At 35.8% G+C, this 17711-nt stretch overlaps 1 protein-coding gene across 6 annotated transcripts in view; it reads left to right on the top strand.

The window, feature by feature from the left end:
• Window positions 1–17711, top strand: part of CFAP43 (cilia and flagella associated protein 43) — a 45642-nt gene that overhangs the window by 17808 nt on the left and 10123 nt on the right. For 5 of the 6 annotated variants that reach the window (XM_040562909.1, XM_040562911.1, XM_040562912.1 and 2 more), the window contains 18 exons: window positions 819–922; window positions 2066–2206; window positions 3485–3654; window positions 3999–4151; window positions 4582–4712; window positions 5491–5656; window positions 6201–6311; window positions 7953–8030; window positions 9413–9538; window positions 9956–10060; window positions 10768–10884; window positions 11707–11916; window positions 13547–13753; window positions 14541–14630; window positions 15416–15493; window positions 16264–16389; window positions 17291–17410; window positions 17492–17599. In XM_040562909.1, the coding sequence (XP_040418843.1) occupies window positions 819–922; window positions 2066–2206; window positions 3485–3654; window positions 3999–4151; window positions 4582–4712; window positions 5491–5656; window positions 6201–6311; window positions 7953–8030; window positions 9413–9538; window positions 9956–10060; window positions 10768–10884; window positions 11707–11916; window positions 13547–13753; window positions 14541–14630; window positions 15416–15493; window positions 16264–16389; window positions 17291–17410; window positions 17492–17599 (2341 nt within the window). The remainder of the gene's footprint in view (window positions 1–818; window positions 923–2065; window positions 2207–3484; window positions 3655–3998; window positions 4152–4581; window positions 4713–5490; window positions 5657–6200; window positions 6312–7952; window positions 8031–9412; window positions 9539–9955; window positions 10061–10767; window positions 10885–11706; window positions 11917–13546; window positions 13754–14540; window positions 14631–15415; window positions 15494–16263; window positions 16390–17290; window positions 17411–17491; window positions 17600–17711) is intronic. The other variant, XM_040562910.1, reaches the window with a different exon arrangement.

Here is a 17711-nt window from a genome sequence, read left to right as displayed (position 1 = left end):
AAGATTAATGGAACACTAAGGATACTGATGTATAGGATCCTTCTTGACAGATCACCATATGCAGTAATTATGTGCAATTCCATGTATCTGAACTTAGAGAGCTATTTTTCACTGAATATAAATTCAAGGTTTTATGAAGCTAAATTTAAGCCTTTGGGCCACCCCTTCTTATATGGTGGATCTTTTTGTTACAGTTATTAACACTTCATTTGCTAATACTGCTAGAATTTACCAATCCTTCTATAAATAGCTTTTGTGATCCAAAAGGCTTACTTTTTTATTTTTCAATAATAAAAAAATGGAGAGTATTTTACTTCTATCTTAAAAATAAATGGATTTTGAACTGCTAAACATTAATGTAAATCTGCCTGTTACTTGGAGAGTCAGATGGGATCTCTTTTCATAATTACCTAAGATAAAACATTAAAAATAGATATGGAAAGGAACTTATTCAAAGTGAAATCAATGCAAAGACATGCCTATTCAAAAAATATAAAAATATGCTTAGTAGTTTTATTTAAAATAATTTAACTTCAAAGGAAGCTGTTAAAATAGATTGCTATGGTATGACATCAACTCTAGATTGCCAACCCACTCAGTTAGAAATTTCACTTATAGCGCTAGGATTTGTATCAGGCTCTGAGACTGTAAACCTAGAAGCTGAAATCTCAGTTGCATTTGTGCAACTCAAGGTAGTCAGCAGAGTTATGAGAGTGAAACTGTGAATAAAATTTGACCTTTTTATTGACTGCACTGAATGGATTTTTAGAATTTAACATTCAAAATCTGTATTTTACTTGGATTTTTATTTTACCTAGTTATGACCAGAGTGGCCAGTTCCTCATCACTAGAGCTACAGAAGAACATATCTTTATTCTAGATGCCCGGCCTTCAAAATTATTCCAGGTTCTTGGATATATAGGTAATATTTGTAACAACATAAATTATGTCATGTTTTCACTATTTGTTATATTTTACATATACTTTTAAAAGTATATTACTTAGTCATTAGACTAAGTCACCCTTCTTCGTTCTATGTAGGTTTTAGGAGGACTAACCGTAAAAATATTTTTCCCATCCATTTCCCAAACAAAATCATGTCCTGAACAATCTCATCCCCCCATAATTTTAGTTTGCAAATGCACAAATATGACTTTTCTGCCAGGGCATGTATAAGTCCCAGGGAAGAGACTGGATCAGTTGACCAATTGATCAAAACTCCAGCACAAAAGTAATAGTGGTGGCAAAGAACTTAATATCTCCATGGCCCGCCATATGAGGACTTACACTAATGATCTATAGGTCATGACACTTGAATGCAATCTCCTGTTAAATGCCCACCCCAGACATCTTTAATATGGGTACTGATGGAATTGTCAGGTTTGGTGATTTTTACTGAAGAGTAAAAAATGATGGAATTTTAAGTCACAAAAAAATTGTTCTAAAATATGTAAATCTGCTTGTAGTCTCAATTCCAATAATGTTATAATTCTGTGCATATAGATTGTCATCTTTATATATAAAGTCTAAGTATTTTAAGTACATACATATATAAAGTATAAGTATTAAGTATAAAGGACATTATTTTATCATTTTAATAGGTTTGACTTCCAGGATAATACTTGGATAGTTGATATGTTAAGCCATATACAGAATTACATTTCCTTAGATAATCTTCAGAATTTGCCTGATCATGTTCTCTTTGTCTGGCTGACTTCTTAGAACAGGGCCTTTCTGTGCTTTATCTGGTGGTTATCAGCAGACTGTCTCAGAATTGCTAAAATTCAAGCTAGGTGTCAACTCAGATTTGAATGTTTAATATAACAAAAACACTGTTGGTGCTCAGCATTCTCAGTGCCCATTGCCTGAAGCTGAATTTGTATGGATTCAACACTTATGGAGTCAGGTTGTGGCTTGTCTGACACTTTAATGCAAATTCAAAATAGTATAGTTGCGCTGAGATGTGTTCTGAACTGAGATCTCCATTTTGTTTCACATAGTATCGTAGTAAAAATGTTACCATAAATCACTAAGAATTTACATTGGTGTTCCTTATCTGCTTTAGTGTTGGCAGATGAAGTGCTGGGTCTCTCTGTAGTTTCTGACTTCAAGAACAACTTTGTTGAAGTAATGGTGGTACTTAATGTAGCAGAGGTCCAGCGAGCGAGGCTGGAAATCTTCTGTCTGTCTTCAGCACTCACAGAAGGTAAGAATTGAAATACATACTTCATAAGGTTTTCCTAAAACAAGAACATATTTTTGCCATTCCTTACACAAAATACTAATAATCTTAACTTCTTTCTTCATCTCATCTGGACATTTTCCTTGGATACTATTTCTCATATGGCTGCCTGTAGACTTAAAGTCAGCTGAATCATTTCAGCAGAAATATTGTGATACTGTGAAACCCAAGGAAGGAAAAAGAGAAGTAATTCACATGCAGAGTCACAAAGGCTAATTGCAACTGATGTCCTCACCATACAGCCAGTGCAGGACAGACTTGGTTGTGAGTGACACCTGCACTTCCAGTTTTATGTCTCTTCCAGCCAAGAATTTCCAGTCAAGCAATACAGTTTGAGGTTTCAGTGGTATCTTCTGTATGTCACATTACAGAAAAATCATAGAATGGTTCAAGTTGGAAGGGACCTTAAAGATCATCTGGTTCTAACCCCCAAAAAGGTAGCTTATGTTCATTATTAACATCATTCTATTTTTGTATCATTTTACATTATATGCAAATGGTGACTAGCAAAGCCTTTTTTTGGAGAAAAATAAAACTAAGTAAACCAAGTGTCAGATTTGCTTGTTATTTACGTATATTTTTTAAAAGGCCTTACAATTTACAAACTTTCTAAAAAGTAATTTTCAATTAAGTTAGTATTTTCTCTAAATATCCAGTAATGTTGGATTACTTTTTGCCCAGTTATAGACAATTAAGTTGAAGCTTGATTTTGAAAGATGCTGAGGATCTAGAGTTCTTGCATAAGTCTTAATTTCAAGTGTCTCTTCTTGAATGCTCAAATTAAACAACCAAAATGAATAAAATGCCCTTTTGAAGATGTGAACATAAGTGCTTTAACCAATACCACCCAGGCTGTGTATACTTCATGGCAGAGATATGCAAACATGATCTAGATGAAAGCAATGATGACATGATCCTCCATGCAAACTAATTAGCACTCCTCGTATAATACCCAAGAAAGTGGGGTACATTAGACAAATTTTCACATGACTCTGGCTATACTGCTTCTAGTACTTATTTAGAGCTAGTAGAGGTCTCTCTGTTTCACTGCAGTGTTGCTATATTGGCACAACCCACAGAGTTAGTGTTAGAGCTACGAATCTTAACTCCCATGCTCCTCCTTTAAAACTCAGATCATGCTCACTCTTTGAGATTGTTTGGTTTTAATAACTGATAGGTGGAGCACCTACATTAGTGGTGGTGATTTCTCTTCTTACCTATTTCTTTTTTCATTTTTTTTAGATAATGAAAAGTTTGTTAATGAACAAGGAATGCTAAATGCTAGTGCCATTAAAAGGGAGCAATATGATCTGGATTACCCTTTGAGCTCAGCGGTCAGACTGAAGGATAACACAGTGTACGGCTACTGTACCTGTGCACCTTTCATCTGTAAATACAATCTCTCTGAACAGGTAATTCCCTGAAGCTGTTTTATTTTGGGTGGTAGTGAAGTACCAGCCAACATTTCTGTAGATAAGTGAATACAGAAGGATATTTTCTAAAAAAAAATCCTCTCTGCACTAAAAATATCTACTCCATCCCCAAATGTCAATTTTCAGTACACTACTACTGCTCAGAAACATGGCAAAAGAAATCTCCTTGTTCTTTTACAGAGATAAGCTAAATACTGGTTCTTAAAACTCATGTAGCTTGTGGGCATGTGATTGACAACCTACAAATTTATTGTTAGTCTCCTTAAAATAGTATAGATATTTCCATCAACTCAATTGCTGCTAACATTTTGTTTGGTTGGCAGAATATTTTGGAAGATCCACCAGTATTGTTATCAGAAAAGAGGACTCCTAGCAATCAGTTTGGATCAGGATTCCTCTGCTTATCACCCAACAGCCGATGGCTGGCATCAGCAGCAAAGGATGGTGTTTTGTTCATCTATCATACTTCTACTATGGTAGGTAGGCATTCAGGCACAGGCTTTGTTTGGTTTACACCAGAAAGAGCTGTAAGAGCTACTTTACTTCACTGTAAGCTTTTATTCACTTAAATATAAGGTGTTCCAGAAAATTTTTTGTTAAATGTGAATTGACATAGCATTATACAGTACAATTCTTTTTATAATGAACATGAATGTGATCACATTATACTACTTACTTTCTTTTCCAGTAAATCTTTGGGTAGATAATTTTACTTCTCTATCTCCTACAAAATCTGTGTACTAGAAAATTGCTCCTATCTGTAGTCAAAAACTATGAACTCTAGTCTTTTATATTCTTTATATCGATATTTTGGATAGATCTTTATCTAAAAATAAAGCGGCATAATTTACAGACATCGTCTGTTAGAAAAATATATTTGCTGAACTGTTTCTGTGACTTTTCTAGGAAATACTTGCTCAAAAGCATTGCCACTCATATCAAGGAGGGGGGATCAGATCCGCAGTATTTTCACTGGATGGCAAATTCATCCTCGTTAATGGCGAAACTGATGGTGCCCTGGTGTGTCTGAAATGGAAGTATGTGTAAAGTGGCAGAACAATATTGATGGTGTCACTTTTTGGATCCTGACAGACTAATTTTTGCATCTACTTGTGATTCTAGACTTTCTCTTGATTAGTCTCAAAGTAAGGAGGAGAATTTGATGCAGCTGGGCCATAAAATCACTCCTTTCATCTGTTGAGGTGATCTCCCCAGCTCATGAAAAGCTTCCCACCAGCCTTGTAGGGAATGAATTGTACTTTGGGTGTGGTTACAAATCAAGATCAGAGTATCTTCTGAGAAGTATTACAGATAATGGGCTTCTTGCTACTTACAAATAAACCACCTGAGATGGACTCTTTGGGTTTATGTGAGTAGGGATTTGAGATATCTGTCAAGATACTATTTCAACTCAGTGAGTAGGAGACATCACAGTTTTTCATGGGAATTTAACTGTGGCTGTAGAGAGCTATTAGATACAAAGAGTAAGAAACACTTGAAACTACAACTTTTCTGTGATATAAAAAATGTTCAGGTTGATGCAGAGATTAATATCTCTTCAGAGCAATATTTATAATCTGGGTAATCCATCTTTCAAAATTTCTAATTCTGTGTAAACTTCATTTAATTGTATATATATTCATATCTAGATATATTCAAACAATATGTTCTAGATATATTCAAACAATATTGAATCATATGTAAAATACTGAATAGGCATGTTTAAAAAACTTAATAGAAATGTTATAGAGAATATTTAAAACTTCAATTTTTATAATACACAAAAAATGCATCAGTGTCCTTTCTATGTACTAGGAAAATAAAGGACATTGAAGTTAAGGAAGCTGCTTTTCATTGGCAATCTCTTCTTACTATACTGAACAAGTCTATTTCAAATGAAAATGCTGTGTTAAAACGTATGGCAGAATGGCAGTTCGATTCAGAATCCACATCGGAATCACTTCGAGAAAAGAAATCTAAGGTATTTTCTTTCTTCTTGTGGGGAAAAAAAAGTGATCGTTATCCTAAGATTATAGATAAGAGCTGTCTTCAGAAAAAAAATCCTTTTGTGAAAGTAGAAGAATACCCCTCATATGTTGACTACGGTAATTATTCATTTGTGGAACAGCATTATCAAGGAAATTGAATAGTTTATGGGAAGATGACATATCTTTGATTTTTACTTTTTTTTTCTCTCCTCATATGAAGTTATGTCATTCGCAGTTTGATGTTACTGATAAATATTGTGAGTTACTAGTTGTATGTTTTTCTGTCGAAATCAAGCAAAGCAGTGATTACAGAGGTTAGTACGCTCATCCCATTACAGTCAAAAGTCTTTGCATAACAGCAAAGCTTCGCTGGATCAAACCTGGGGAATCATTAGGGAATAAAAATATTTTAACACTCTCTGGAATTTGGTGGTGGTAATATTGCACCTAATATGAGTCCATCTTTAACATTTTATTTCGGGTTCTTTTTCATTCCCTCTAAATACTCAAGATTAATGCTTATGTCCTTACCTTCAGGAGGCACCAGTTCAATCGTCTAATGTAGAGGTGACAGAAGATGAAAACTTCACCAGTTTGCCTTCTGACAGTACCAGTGAAATGACCTGGATAGGTCAAAAAATAAAGAAGGTATTTTTGTAGAATAAGTACAAACCAAGGCCAAAGTTCTCAAGAGTCAATAGTCATTAGAGGTGTCAAATTTTATACTGTAAATGAATGAGGTTTTAAGGCATTGTGATGTAGGCTTTTAGAAATGCTAGGTCAAAGTTTTAAATATGACAGGGCAGGAACCTAGCACAACAGGAGCTGTAAAGACCAAAGGAGCACTTCTACACAAGGAATAAACTCAGTAAATTTGCCAGACAAGCTGGCTTCCTGCAGAAACTTAGGAAGACATTTTTCTACTAAATGTGTCAAAAAGTTGCACAGAAGATCAGTACAAGAAACAAGGCAGGTGCTTTCTTCTTCTCAAGGGCCACAGTTAACAAACTACAGCAGTGTTAAATTGACAGTCAACCATATGACATTAATTGCAAAAAAAAAAAAACAACAAACACTTATTGGGGTTTATTTCAGTTTAAGGTCGAGGTGAGTATGTTATGCAACCATATAAATATGTATAAAAATGCATAAAATATCTAACAGCCCATAGAGAGGGGACTTAGTGCTCTGAGAGCCTGTTATGGTTGGTATAGTGTGTTTTTTTTTTTTTTTTACCAGAAATGTAAATGTATAGATTCTAGCGAGTTCTTTTTGACATGAGCCAGAGCACTGTATTTTGTCCAGCTTTTGGGGTTGAATGATGGCAAAATAATTGTCTTTTACAAAGTACCATTGCTTTCTGTATCTCAGAAAGTGTCTAAGGAATAACCTTCCAAATTACGATACAGTTTCACAAGTAAAGGGAGTGAATCTAAGACAAAATTCCAACAGAAGTGTGGAATCTTTTCCATCCCTCTCCCAGACATATATTCCTGTTTCTTCTTTCATACCAGCACTCATGCTTTGACTGTCTGCATTGGGATTTTTTTTGGCAAATCCATGTGACTGTGCATCCACGTAACTGCCATGTGAATATTAGTGTCATCTTAGGTACAGGTGATAAGAAGAGAAGGTCGAAGTGTAGCAATGTGGTTCCAGGTTGAGTTAAACTGCTTATTAACATTTTAAGAGATTTGCATCTGACTTTTAGAGGATGGAGTCCATGCAGTGTCAGAATCATACTCCCTTTCCATGCAATCAATAGCTATCATCTTACCTTAAGCTGTAAGCTTATTTTAGAAAGAAGATTCCAGAGGTGGAGAGCAATTGTAAATTTTTACAGCTAGGCTGTAGCAGCAAAGAATAGTATTTCACTCTTTGAAAATCAGTAACAGATTTGCTTCATTTTTTAAATATCCCACCAAAAATGCTTAGTGCCAATGAAAAATCTAAGGAAATATATGACACCTAACAAATCCTGTGAGTATGCTTTACCCAGTTCAATGTGTCTGAAATTCATTTCACTTTTGCTTGCTTTTTTCTTTAATATTTTATTTCTTTTAAGCTCTATTGATGTGCAACCAGTTTACAATGTAACCTGACTGGTTGTACAATTTTTTCTCTTGAACAATTCTGAGAATCATCCTTCTGAATTAGCATTATGTCTGTTTCAGTTATTTTCCTTCGGTGTTTTGTTTTCTGTACACATAATGTTCCTTTGGATTATTTCAGTCTTTTTTCTCTTCCTGTCTATTTTTGTCTTTCAACAATATATTTGTTGTATGTCAGGTCATTAGAGAAGAGACCGAGAGGTTTGCTGACCAGAAGAAAGAACTTCAAAAGGGAATTAAGAAGCTGCGTAAAACTGTGAGTTTCTTTCAAGAATAATGGCTTGACTTGCCAGCTTTTTTTTTTTTTTTTTAAAGAGGCATTTCCTTTATAGCTACTAGCTCTAGAGCTCTTTTAGAGTTTTGTCATAAACTCTGGGCAGACGGGTAATAAAGAGATGTTTCTTCAGGTGCTATACTCTGAACTTGTCAAGAACTACTGTCTGGTTCTCAGTTTCTTTTGTTCCAAAGAAATATTTTGTACCAACTTTATTCCTTGACCAATCCATCTCCTCAGCAGGAAAGTTTTTGCCTAGAATCCTCCTATTACAGAAATTACTGTCCTCTCTTCTTCCTTGTGTTTCCTTCCATAAAAATTGTTGTCTGCAAGAAGCAGTCATGTAGAGCAGGTTGCCCAGGACCATGTCCAGACGTTTTGAATATCTCCAAGGATGGAGACTCCATGACCTCTCTTGGCAACCTGTTCCAGTGCTCAGTCACCCTCATAGTAAAATAAATAAATAAATAAAATTCAGTCCAGAACTTCCTGAGTTTCAGTTCACACCCATTGCCTTGTGTTGTCACTGAGTCCTACAGAAAAGAGCCTGGCTCTGTCATATTTGCACCCTCTTTTCAGGTATTTATATACACTGATGAGATCCACCCCTTCCACATGCCCCTTGAGACTTCTTTTCTCTAGATTCTATGATTGTACAATCCCAGGTCTCAGTTTTTCAACATGAGAGAAATGCTTCAGTCCCTTAATCATCTTCTTAGGCTTTTGTTGGACTATCTCCAGTATGTCTGTATCTCACTTGTACTGGGAGTCCCAGAACAAGACACTGGTACTCCAAATGTGGCCCCACCAGTGCTGAGCAGAGATGAAGTATCACCTCAGCCTGCCAGCAGCACTCCTTTTATTGCAGCCCAGTATACTGTTAGCCTTCTTTGCTGCAAGGGCGCATTGTTGGTTCATGTTGAGCTTCGTCTCCACCAGGACCCTGAGGTGCTTTTCTGGAAAGTTGCTTAGCACCCAGCATGTACTGGTGCATGAAGTTGTTCTTCCCCTGGTGCAGGATTTTGCACTTCCCTTTGTTGAACTGTATGGAGATAGATAACTTAATAAAAGTGATAACAATGTCAGTGCTCAGAACCTGAGAGTAAAGAATTGTTTATTACAGATTCTTAGAAAGTATACAGAACTTCATATAATACATCCCTATCAACTTTAAGAGAAAGATTAAATACGTTCATGTCGTATTCTGTCACTAGCTGCGTGCAGCCCATTCTACCCAATACCATGAAACAGTTAAAAGTGAAGGCAATTAAAATCATTTTATCTGGTACCGAATTCTACGGTGTTGAAAGTAGCATCTTATCCATTCACATTCGATTAATTTTTGTTTCTTAATTAAAAATAAGATTCAGAAAATGCTGCATGAAAATGAACAGGTGCCAGACATTGAGAAACTGGAGCAACAGGAGTTCAACCTGGATACAGAAGAACAGGAAAGAGTGCAAGCAGAGGCTGAACAAGAAGTGGCCAGGGTATGACAGAATGGCGGTGGGGGGATGTTTTAAAATTGGCAGTGAAAATGAAAAAGAATGATTGAAGAGCAAAGAGGATGGTCTCAAAATCGCTGTTCACTGCTGAGTAGCAGGAAAAAAAAATTAAATCACTCTTTGAAGGAGGTGAAACGGTTTATGCAGATACTGCTAATTGGAATATGAATTATGCCAGAAACTATAACTCCGACAGTATGCTGAAGTTCTGTGATTCTTTTTCTCTCATATAAAATGATTCCTTTCAATATCATGTGATACAGGGTTTTGGAGAAGGTAGCTCTGAAAGTACAATGTAATTAAATATTAGTAATTCTTTTAATCTGTTAGTTTTATTTCAGTAAATCAATAGAAACTGCCTGTTGTGCACTTCATCTTATTTTATTTTATGTACCTTGAAAGGTGAGGGAAAAGATTGAGATGGAGACTTTAGCCAACTGCTACTTGCAGAATGTCATCAAACATGAGTGCTGGGACTCCATGTCTGTAAAAGGGCGTACAGTTAAGGTAACCTCTGCTTTCTACCACATTTTCTCTAGTAGTTTTTTGATTCCTTTAGGTACAGGGACAAAATAAATAGATGTATAACACATTTCTGATTTACATATAATATGGGAAAGGGCTTACTTCTTCCCAGGGCTCATGCAATTTTTTCATTTTGTTCATTTTCTCTGACCCTGGCTAGTTTTACCTTCTAAGCTGAGTAAGAGTGCTGATAAGCAAATATGCAACTCCTTAATTCCTTGATCTCAGAGAATATCCTTATGCATTTTTCCTAAAGTAGTGGTAAATATTATTTTTCTCTGTGCCATCAGTATGACTTCTACTTTACAAAAGATAAAGGCCAAATTTAACACTGATTTTGCCTATATCAAAGAGAGGGACATTAGTCTAACTGGTGCTACTGGATTATCTCAAGGGTGGTGAAAGACCAAGTCTTTTTACAAAAATCTAGTTCTGGTAGAATTCCCTGGACAAAGAGGCTATATCCACAGATTGTTAAAAGGAAGTAAGAAAAAAAATATTAAATCAACCATTTTCACTACCAAAAAGGCAAGTGCTTTTTGTCTTATTTTCTACTATATTGCTATATTATTTGCTCCTCAATTTTATTCTGGATTTTAAGTCATTGTAACTGTTTAACATTCACGTATAGAACAAATTAATTGATAAATGCTTTATGAAGACCTTTTACTGTTTTTGTTTATGAGCAGTGTTTCCATATAGCTTGTGAAGTGAAGAATTATCCTCTGAAAGAACTTAATGAACAAGAGTTGGCAACTTTGGAGAAAGTTCTCCAGTTAAGGAAGATTGAGGCAGCTGATCCTAAGGTACAATCTCTTTGAAGTAATGCAGAAAGGCATTTTAGATCAGGATGTTCTGAATAGGCATCTTAATCCTTCTTTACACAGATACATTTCTGAGCTCAGTTTTCTTGCTGTAGAAATTGTCCAAATAAAAATAAAAAGATAAGCAAAGATGAAATGTGTTTTTACTCAGAACAAATATATCAGTATTACAGAATCACAGAATAGCTGAGGTTGAAAGAACCCTCTGGAAGTCTAGTCCAACCCTCCTGCTCAAAGCAGGGTCAGCTACAGCAGTTTTCTCAGGGCCATATCCATTTAGGTTTGGAATATTTCCATGGATGGGTTTCTGTAACCTCTATTGGCACCTTGTTCCAGTATTTGACAACCCTCGCTTTAGAAGTGTTTTCTTATGTTTAAATTGGGTTTTCTGTATTTTGATGTATACACATTTCCTCTCATCCTATCACTGGATACCACTGAGAAGAGTCTGGCTCTGTTGTTTTAACTCCCCACCATCACGTTTTTATACATATCAGTAAGATTCCCCCCAAGTCTTCTCTTATTGAGGCTAAACAATCCTAGATCTCTCAGCTTCTCCTCATATTTTAGAAGCTTCATATTTTTAAGTGTATTAGTAGCTCTTCACTGAATTTGCTCCAGCATGTCTTTGTGCTGGGGAACCCAAACTGGACCCAATGTTCCAGATATGATCATGTATTGACTTGTATTATTTTTATTGCTGGGCAAGACTTAATTGCTGAATAGAACCTCTAGTACTTCTTCATGCATGTGCCACTGGACTGTTTACAAAATTAATACAGTTATCATGTTTGTGATATTCAGGTTCAGAAAAAAAATCTTGAGACTGAGTCTGAGACTGTATTATCCACAGAAGAAGGAAAGAAAGCGGAGGAAGTAATGGCTGGTGATAGCCCATCTTGCTGCCTGGTTGGAAGTCTGAGTTCTCAGTATGGTGGAGACACGTCTGTGCTTTACCACCAATTGGACTTGCACACTAGGGAGCAGAAAGTCAATCAAATAGTATTACTGAAGGTGACTACTTCTTAAATTTGTATTACTGCAGTGACACTGTCATGTCTGTTGGTTCTCGCAGCAGTCACAGCCACTGTTAGCTTCTGGGCAGACTTCCACTGCACAATGGAGAGTTGCACAGGTCTCTGAGTTACTGCACTGAAAGCTGATAAATGCACATGGTGTTGTAGAACACCACGTGGTCTTGCCAGCTGAAGTCTGTAAGAAAAACATCTATGTGAAGATGGATACCCAATTTGAGGATGTTTTTATTTGCCCACTTGTGCTTTAGTTTAAGAGTTTGTATAGACAAAACTAGTTTGCGCATTTCAGCTTGCCCAGTGAAAACATGACCTCTTTCCCTATTATTTGCTGCTGAATGAAAGACAGGCTGGATACCATACCATTTCCTTTCTTTCCAATCTCACCATCCCTTCATTTAGAGCCGTCAGGATTTCTGTTATTTATTATTCAGTACTATCAAACTCTCTTACTTCTCGTACCCTAGCCAGTGTATTAATAAACATGATACAAAAAAGGCTTCCTGTGAAGATTATCTACAAAGGTAGGTAGAAGTGGTTAAATTACTATCAAGCATTGCCTCTTTAGAGCTCTTTAAGGCTGTGTATGGTAGCAGAGATAAATGATTATGCATTGTAATACATGAAATCTAGTAGATATATTGGTGTTTTAAGTAGATGGGGAAGAAACACAAGGAACACCTTTAAATGCAAGTTTGAATGTAACAAGATCTTTCTGCTGCATGGCTTTAAGGATGCATATTGTCTCTCTAACTGTAGAGGCACTTAGATTTCTTGGCCCAGGCAGTGAGCTTGGTCAGAGCTAGATGGCTAGCTAGACATTGAGAACAGCCTTTTTTCTCCCAGCAATATTGTACCTTGTCTGTCATCCTGCTGTGTTACATCCTACCTTATTACTATATTAGAAGTCAATGAAATAATCATGGACAGAAATATTTATTGTAATATAAATCATAAACATCTAAGCAACTCAAAATATGAAGCTTAATGGTAGAACTGAAATTCTTTTCACCTTTTTTCTTTTTTTTTAGTAAAGTGATGCAGTAGGAGAGACGTAGTTTTCTCTCTTAATATTGTACTTTTCTTTGTTGAGAACAATTATTTAGGCTAAAAAGGAAGACTGTATCCACTAGGGACATATGCTTTTTAAAATCATTTACTTTACATGCCAGACAGAAAATCACCTCAGAGCATATCAAAATCGCAGGCTACATCACTTAAATCAGGAAAGTATGTCCTTAACATTACCCTCCTGCACTTGTGTTTTACAGTCTCTACAATCACAGGTCATGTGTTTTTTAATTTGAAGCGCCTTCTTCCTTCAGCCAAAGACTGCAAAAAATAGCAAGGATAAGTAGCCTAATTTTTAATCTAGCTTTGGTAACAGTATGTTTCTTTCAGAATCTTTGCCAAATGGAGAAAGAAAAAAGGTAATTTGCCCACTTAACAAACCTTGAACTCTGCCCTTATAACAGAGGGGTTTACCAGTTTCTCTGCCTGTCACACATACAAATACACACATCTATGATTCCAAAGAATTGAGGAGTAGTATATGATTATTGATGGATGGGACCTGTGGAGCATTGCTGTTTCCTTTTTTGGTATTTCAGGACATCATTTACAAAGTGAAAACTGCTTTTAATAAGGAATTTGACATAGTTGCACGACAAAAGGAGCAGGAGATAGCAAGAGTGAAAGAAAGAAACCTGAGGATCCAAGAAATCTTGGCTCAACTTGACCTCCAAGCGGAAGTGTGGGAGCCAGGTCTTACAGATGATGAGATACCAGAGCAAGTACTCACTGTTCAGGATTCAGAGGTGTGTGAAAAAGAAATCTTTCTCTTTCACCCACACAAATACAGTTCTCTAATTCTTCTCATTTCTAGCCATTGTGTCAGGATTGAAAAGCCTTAAAACAGGTGTGTCTGTGTACGTAAAATTATCTGTCTGGCTCTTTTGCTTCCCTTCATTTTTTTAGGTAGAAAACTCTTAATAAGTCTCTCTCAAATGAACAAAATACTGTTAAAACGTTTTTAATTGTCCATAAATCACGTTGAATTTACCCCTGTTCCTGATAAGATTCAAAACAGGCTTGCAGGGAATCACTTCAATAGGTGAGGATTTCTCTGGTTTTTTTTTTCAGTTTCTGAGCACCAGAAACTAAGAATCTAGGCACTTAGGCATAATTAGTACTGTACTTCTAAATCAAATTGATAATATATAAACACTGTACTTTTGATAAAAAATATTAATTTATTTCACCTGCTCTTTAAGTCAGTCTTTTCCCTCTCCTGACTTCTCTCCCACCAGTCTGTTATTCTACTGTCAGAAAACCCAAAGACATGCTCAAACTATGACTAACATCAGCAAAAAGGATGGTAGTGCACATTTTAGCATTTTTTTTTCAATATAGTTTTTGGAGCTGTTCTAAAGAACAATTTTTTTTTTCTTGAGGTATATCACCATAGAGCAGAGATTAAAAAAAAAAATAAATAAATAAATAAATAAAAATTAGTATTACTCCATCTTTCCACATTTTCTTAATCCATGTGTGATCATGTTTGGAGAAACGAATTCTGATAAGAACCTGATTTCCTTCTTTCAGATTAAAGTTGAAAAATACTTGACTCCACAAGAGAGAGAGAAAGCAGAAATGCTGGCTAAGCTTGGAATGGAAAGACGCCTTGCTGCTCTGGTACTTAAAGTAGTATATTTTTTACTGAACAGGCCATTGTTCCTGATCTGGCTATTTAGTTAATACTGCACTAGAATATTCCAGTAAAGTAATATGGGAGAATAAATGTAAAAATGCTAAGTAATGACAAAGTGTGCCTTTTCCCTCTTATTATCATTTACACTTAGATCTATACAGAGCAGCTGAGGGGGAGAAAAGATTTGGTGTTACACTCCTAGTTATTAAAAATTTGCTTTGTAGCAATTTAAAACACGATATTGGGAGATTGGGGACTACATACATCTGTAAATATATGCTACTGCTCAGTCAAGAGCTTTGGGCTTGATACAAGCTTGTTCGTTGAGTTTCTCTGACCTCTGCTCTTCAGGGATCGGACTAGATCACAGTGCTTTTCTCTGGCTTTTAAATATGTCTGTGAAAAGCCTAAAATAGTTCTGGCCCCAAAAGAGATGCACAGTAAGACATTCAACTTGCATCCATTAGACATACAACTTCATTCATCCTAGCCTGCAAACTGGTCAGGTGTAGTCTATGTACTGTTTCCAAAACTGCCAAAATTGCAGTTTTAGTAAGTTATTTGGTATATGACCATCTGTCTATCATGGAAAAAAAAAATCTTAGACCTTTAGTGTATCTCACAAGCATCACCAAAAAGCATTAATCTACTAGTGACACAGTAGAATCCTATTGGTGATCTAGAGGTGAACTGCCCTATTACCATTCCCAAAACTTCCAACTACTACACTTTCTTTTGCATCCTAAAATATTATTTTTGTCATTCCCAGGACAATGAAAGACTACGTGCTCTTAATGACATGATGGGTGGAGTGCTAGAAATCCAAAAGGAAGACATATTAAAAATTGTAAGCTGTGTTTCTGCTTTATCATTTAGGTAGCTTGTTGGTTTTTTATGGAAACATGAATTGCAATTAGCAAATATTTCCAATCTAAGTAATAAAAGAAGATCACAGAATTGTAGAATTGCATTATGCCTAGTTAAATTCCTTAAAAGATCATATAGTAGACTCAAGACTACAAGATTCTAGTGCCTCCATATGAATTTTCCATCAACACCTGTTCCTATTCCAAAGTCCCTATTCTACAGGAACATAATGCCAGTATAATGACTGTTTTATGGGGGAAAGGGTCTATTGCCCATTGCTGTGATCTTACAGAGAAATAGTGTGTTTCATTTAACTCAGCAAATAAAGTTGTTACGGTAACAGAGGAAGAAAACAATGTGACTGTCACAGAGAAGGGATAAGGCAGACCAAACTCCCTCTCTGGGATTGATCTGTTTCAGAAAACGAGAACTCCACTTATTCTGTAGCAGAAAATATTACATGTCTTGTACTGATAATAGTATGTTTGAGTACAACGTACTCGTATTTTACAAGATCCAGTAGAAAATTTTGCAATCAAGTGGAAGAGGACAGGACCATATATATATACCAAAACTACTGGTACAAGCAACAGGCCACAGAAATAGAACGTGTATGTTACTTAGACTTAAGGCTTGTACCTTACCTATCACTAATACCTTTCATTAAATTTGATACATATTGTAGTTTATTAGTATTCTGATGGAGACTTAAAATTGCTTTTGAAGCATGTTTGTCTTTAATACTTGCAGGATATTCCTCCACCTCCTTTTATATCCAAGCCTGAACATGAATGGAATGATCAAGAAATGAAAATATTCAGAGAATATGAGGAAAAAGTGAAGGAGCTGAATGAAGAAAAGGAAAAGCATAGAAGGGTAAATTAAAATGAGAAAAGGAGTGACTTTGTTCACAGTGCTCATGACCGAAGCTTTCTAATTTTTCTCAGGATCTACTTCTAAAATGAATACCAACAAATAGAACAAATGAAGAATGAAGATCATGCAGCATATTACATAAGTTGTAGCTTAGGCAGTAAAAAAGGCGGTCTGTACTCCTAACAATTAGTATATGCCAAAACTTGTGATATCTGACAAAAGGTAACTTTCATTCCAAAATAGACCACTGTTCCTGGAACACTTTTTTCAGATTTCATTCCCAGAGTAGCTGATGTCATACACAAATAATACAATGTCATTTATCCTTCAAAGTGGTATCTGGACAACATAACTTCATAGTCTGGCAGCGTTATCCTTCGAAAAATGTAACTTCTGGGACCTTTTGGCTGAGGGATTTTTCTTTTACAAAATCATCGTTAATGCCTTTCAAATACAGTACTTAGTTGATGATGGAAATGAATAGCTTCAGTCCCTGGAACAACCCACAATACTGTTAGGGTGGATTCAAAGAAATGTGAATCATGTCTTCTGTTTTGCCACAGTCGTGCAAATACTGTCTTCCAGAATGTAGCTGTTGTTTTAATTATGCAAAATGTGGAATCTTAGAATTTCTAAAACGGCTGTTCAGAATCATTAACAGGAATACAAACTAGTCTTTTGATAAAAGTGCATAAATAACTTAGACACCTTAGTTGCAAGAAAAGGGAGGAAAAATGCAGGACAGGACTATAAAAATTTAAGGGAAAAAATAAAAAAAGAAAAGCTTTTTGTTGGGGAGATACAGTTCCATACTGTGAATTCTCCAGCATTCTTCAGTATACTGTATCAGAATTTTTTCTGCTGTGTATGCCTGCTCCTCTCTTGTCTTTCCCTTCCCCAGGCACTGGAAAATGAATGGAAGAAACTTGAAGCTTCCATACAGGAAACAACACACAATTTTGATGAGACTGTATGCAAGCTCTTTGAAAGAAAAGTGAATTTAGAGATGGTCATCTATCAGGTATGGCAGAGAACATGAATTGTTCATCTCTCCCTCTGTGCAGAAGGAATGTTAACAATTCTTATTACAATCTTTTCACAGGAAGAACTCAAAATAGTCAATCTTATTTATTCTTTACTGTTGGATGAAGAGATGGACACTAGAGAAGCTGGACTTCAGCATTTCTTTATGAAGAAGCAGAAGGAGAATGTAAATTATTTTAAATGCTGTTCTTAGGAAAAAATGTAGTATTTGAAGTATAGTTTCTAGTGAAAATTGCTCTTTCCAAATCAGCATTTCGCTGTAAATGATTTTTTGACAG

Source organism: Cygnus olor, chromosome 7 (assembly GCF_009769625.2).
Source record: "Cygnus olor isolate bCygOlo1 chromosome 7, bCygOlo1.pri.v2, whole genome shotgun sequence".
NCBI classification, from domain to species: Eukaryota; Metazoa; Chordata; class Aves; order Anseriformes; family Anatidae; genus Cygnus; species Cygnus olor.
Note: the sequence above shows the minus strand (reverse complement) of the source record. Positions and strands in the feature narration are given on the sequence as shown.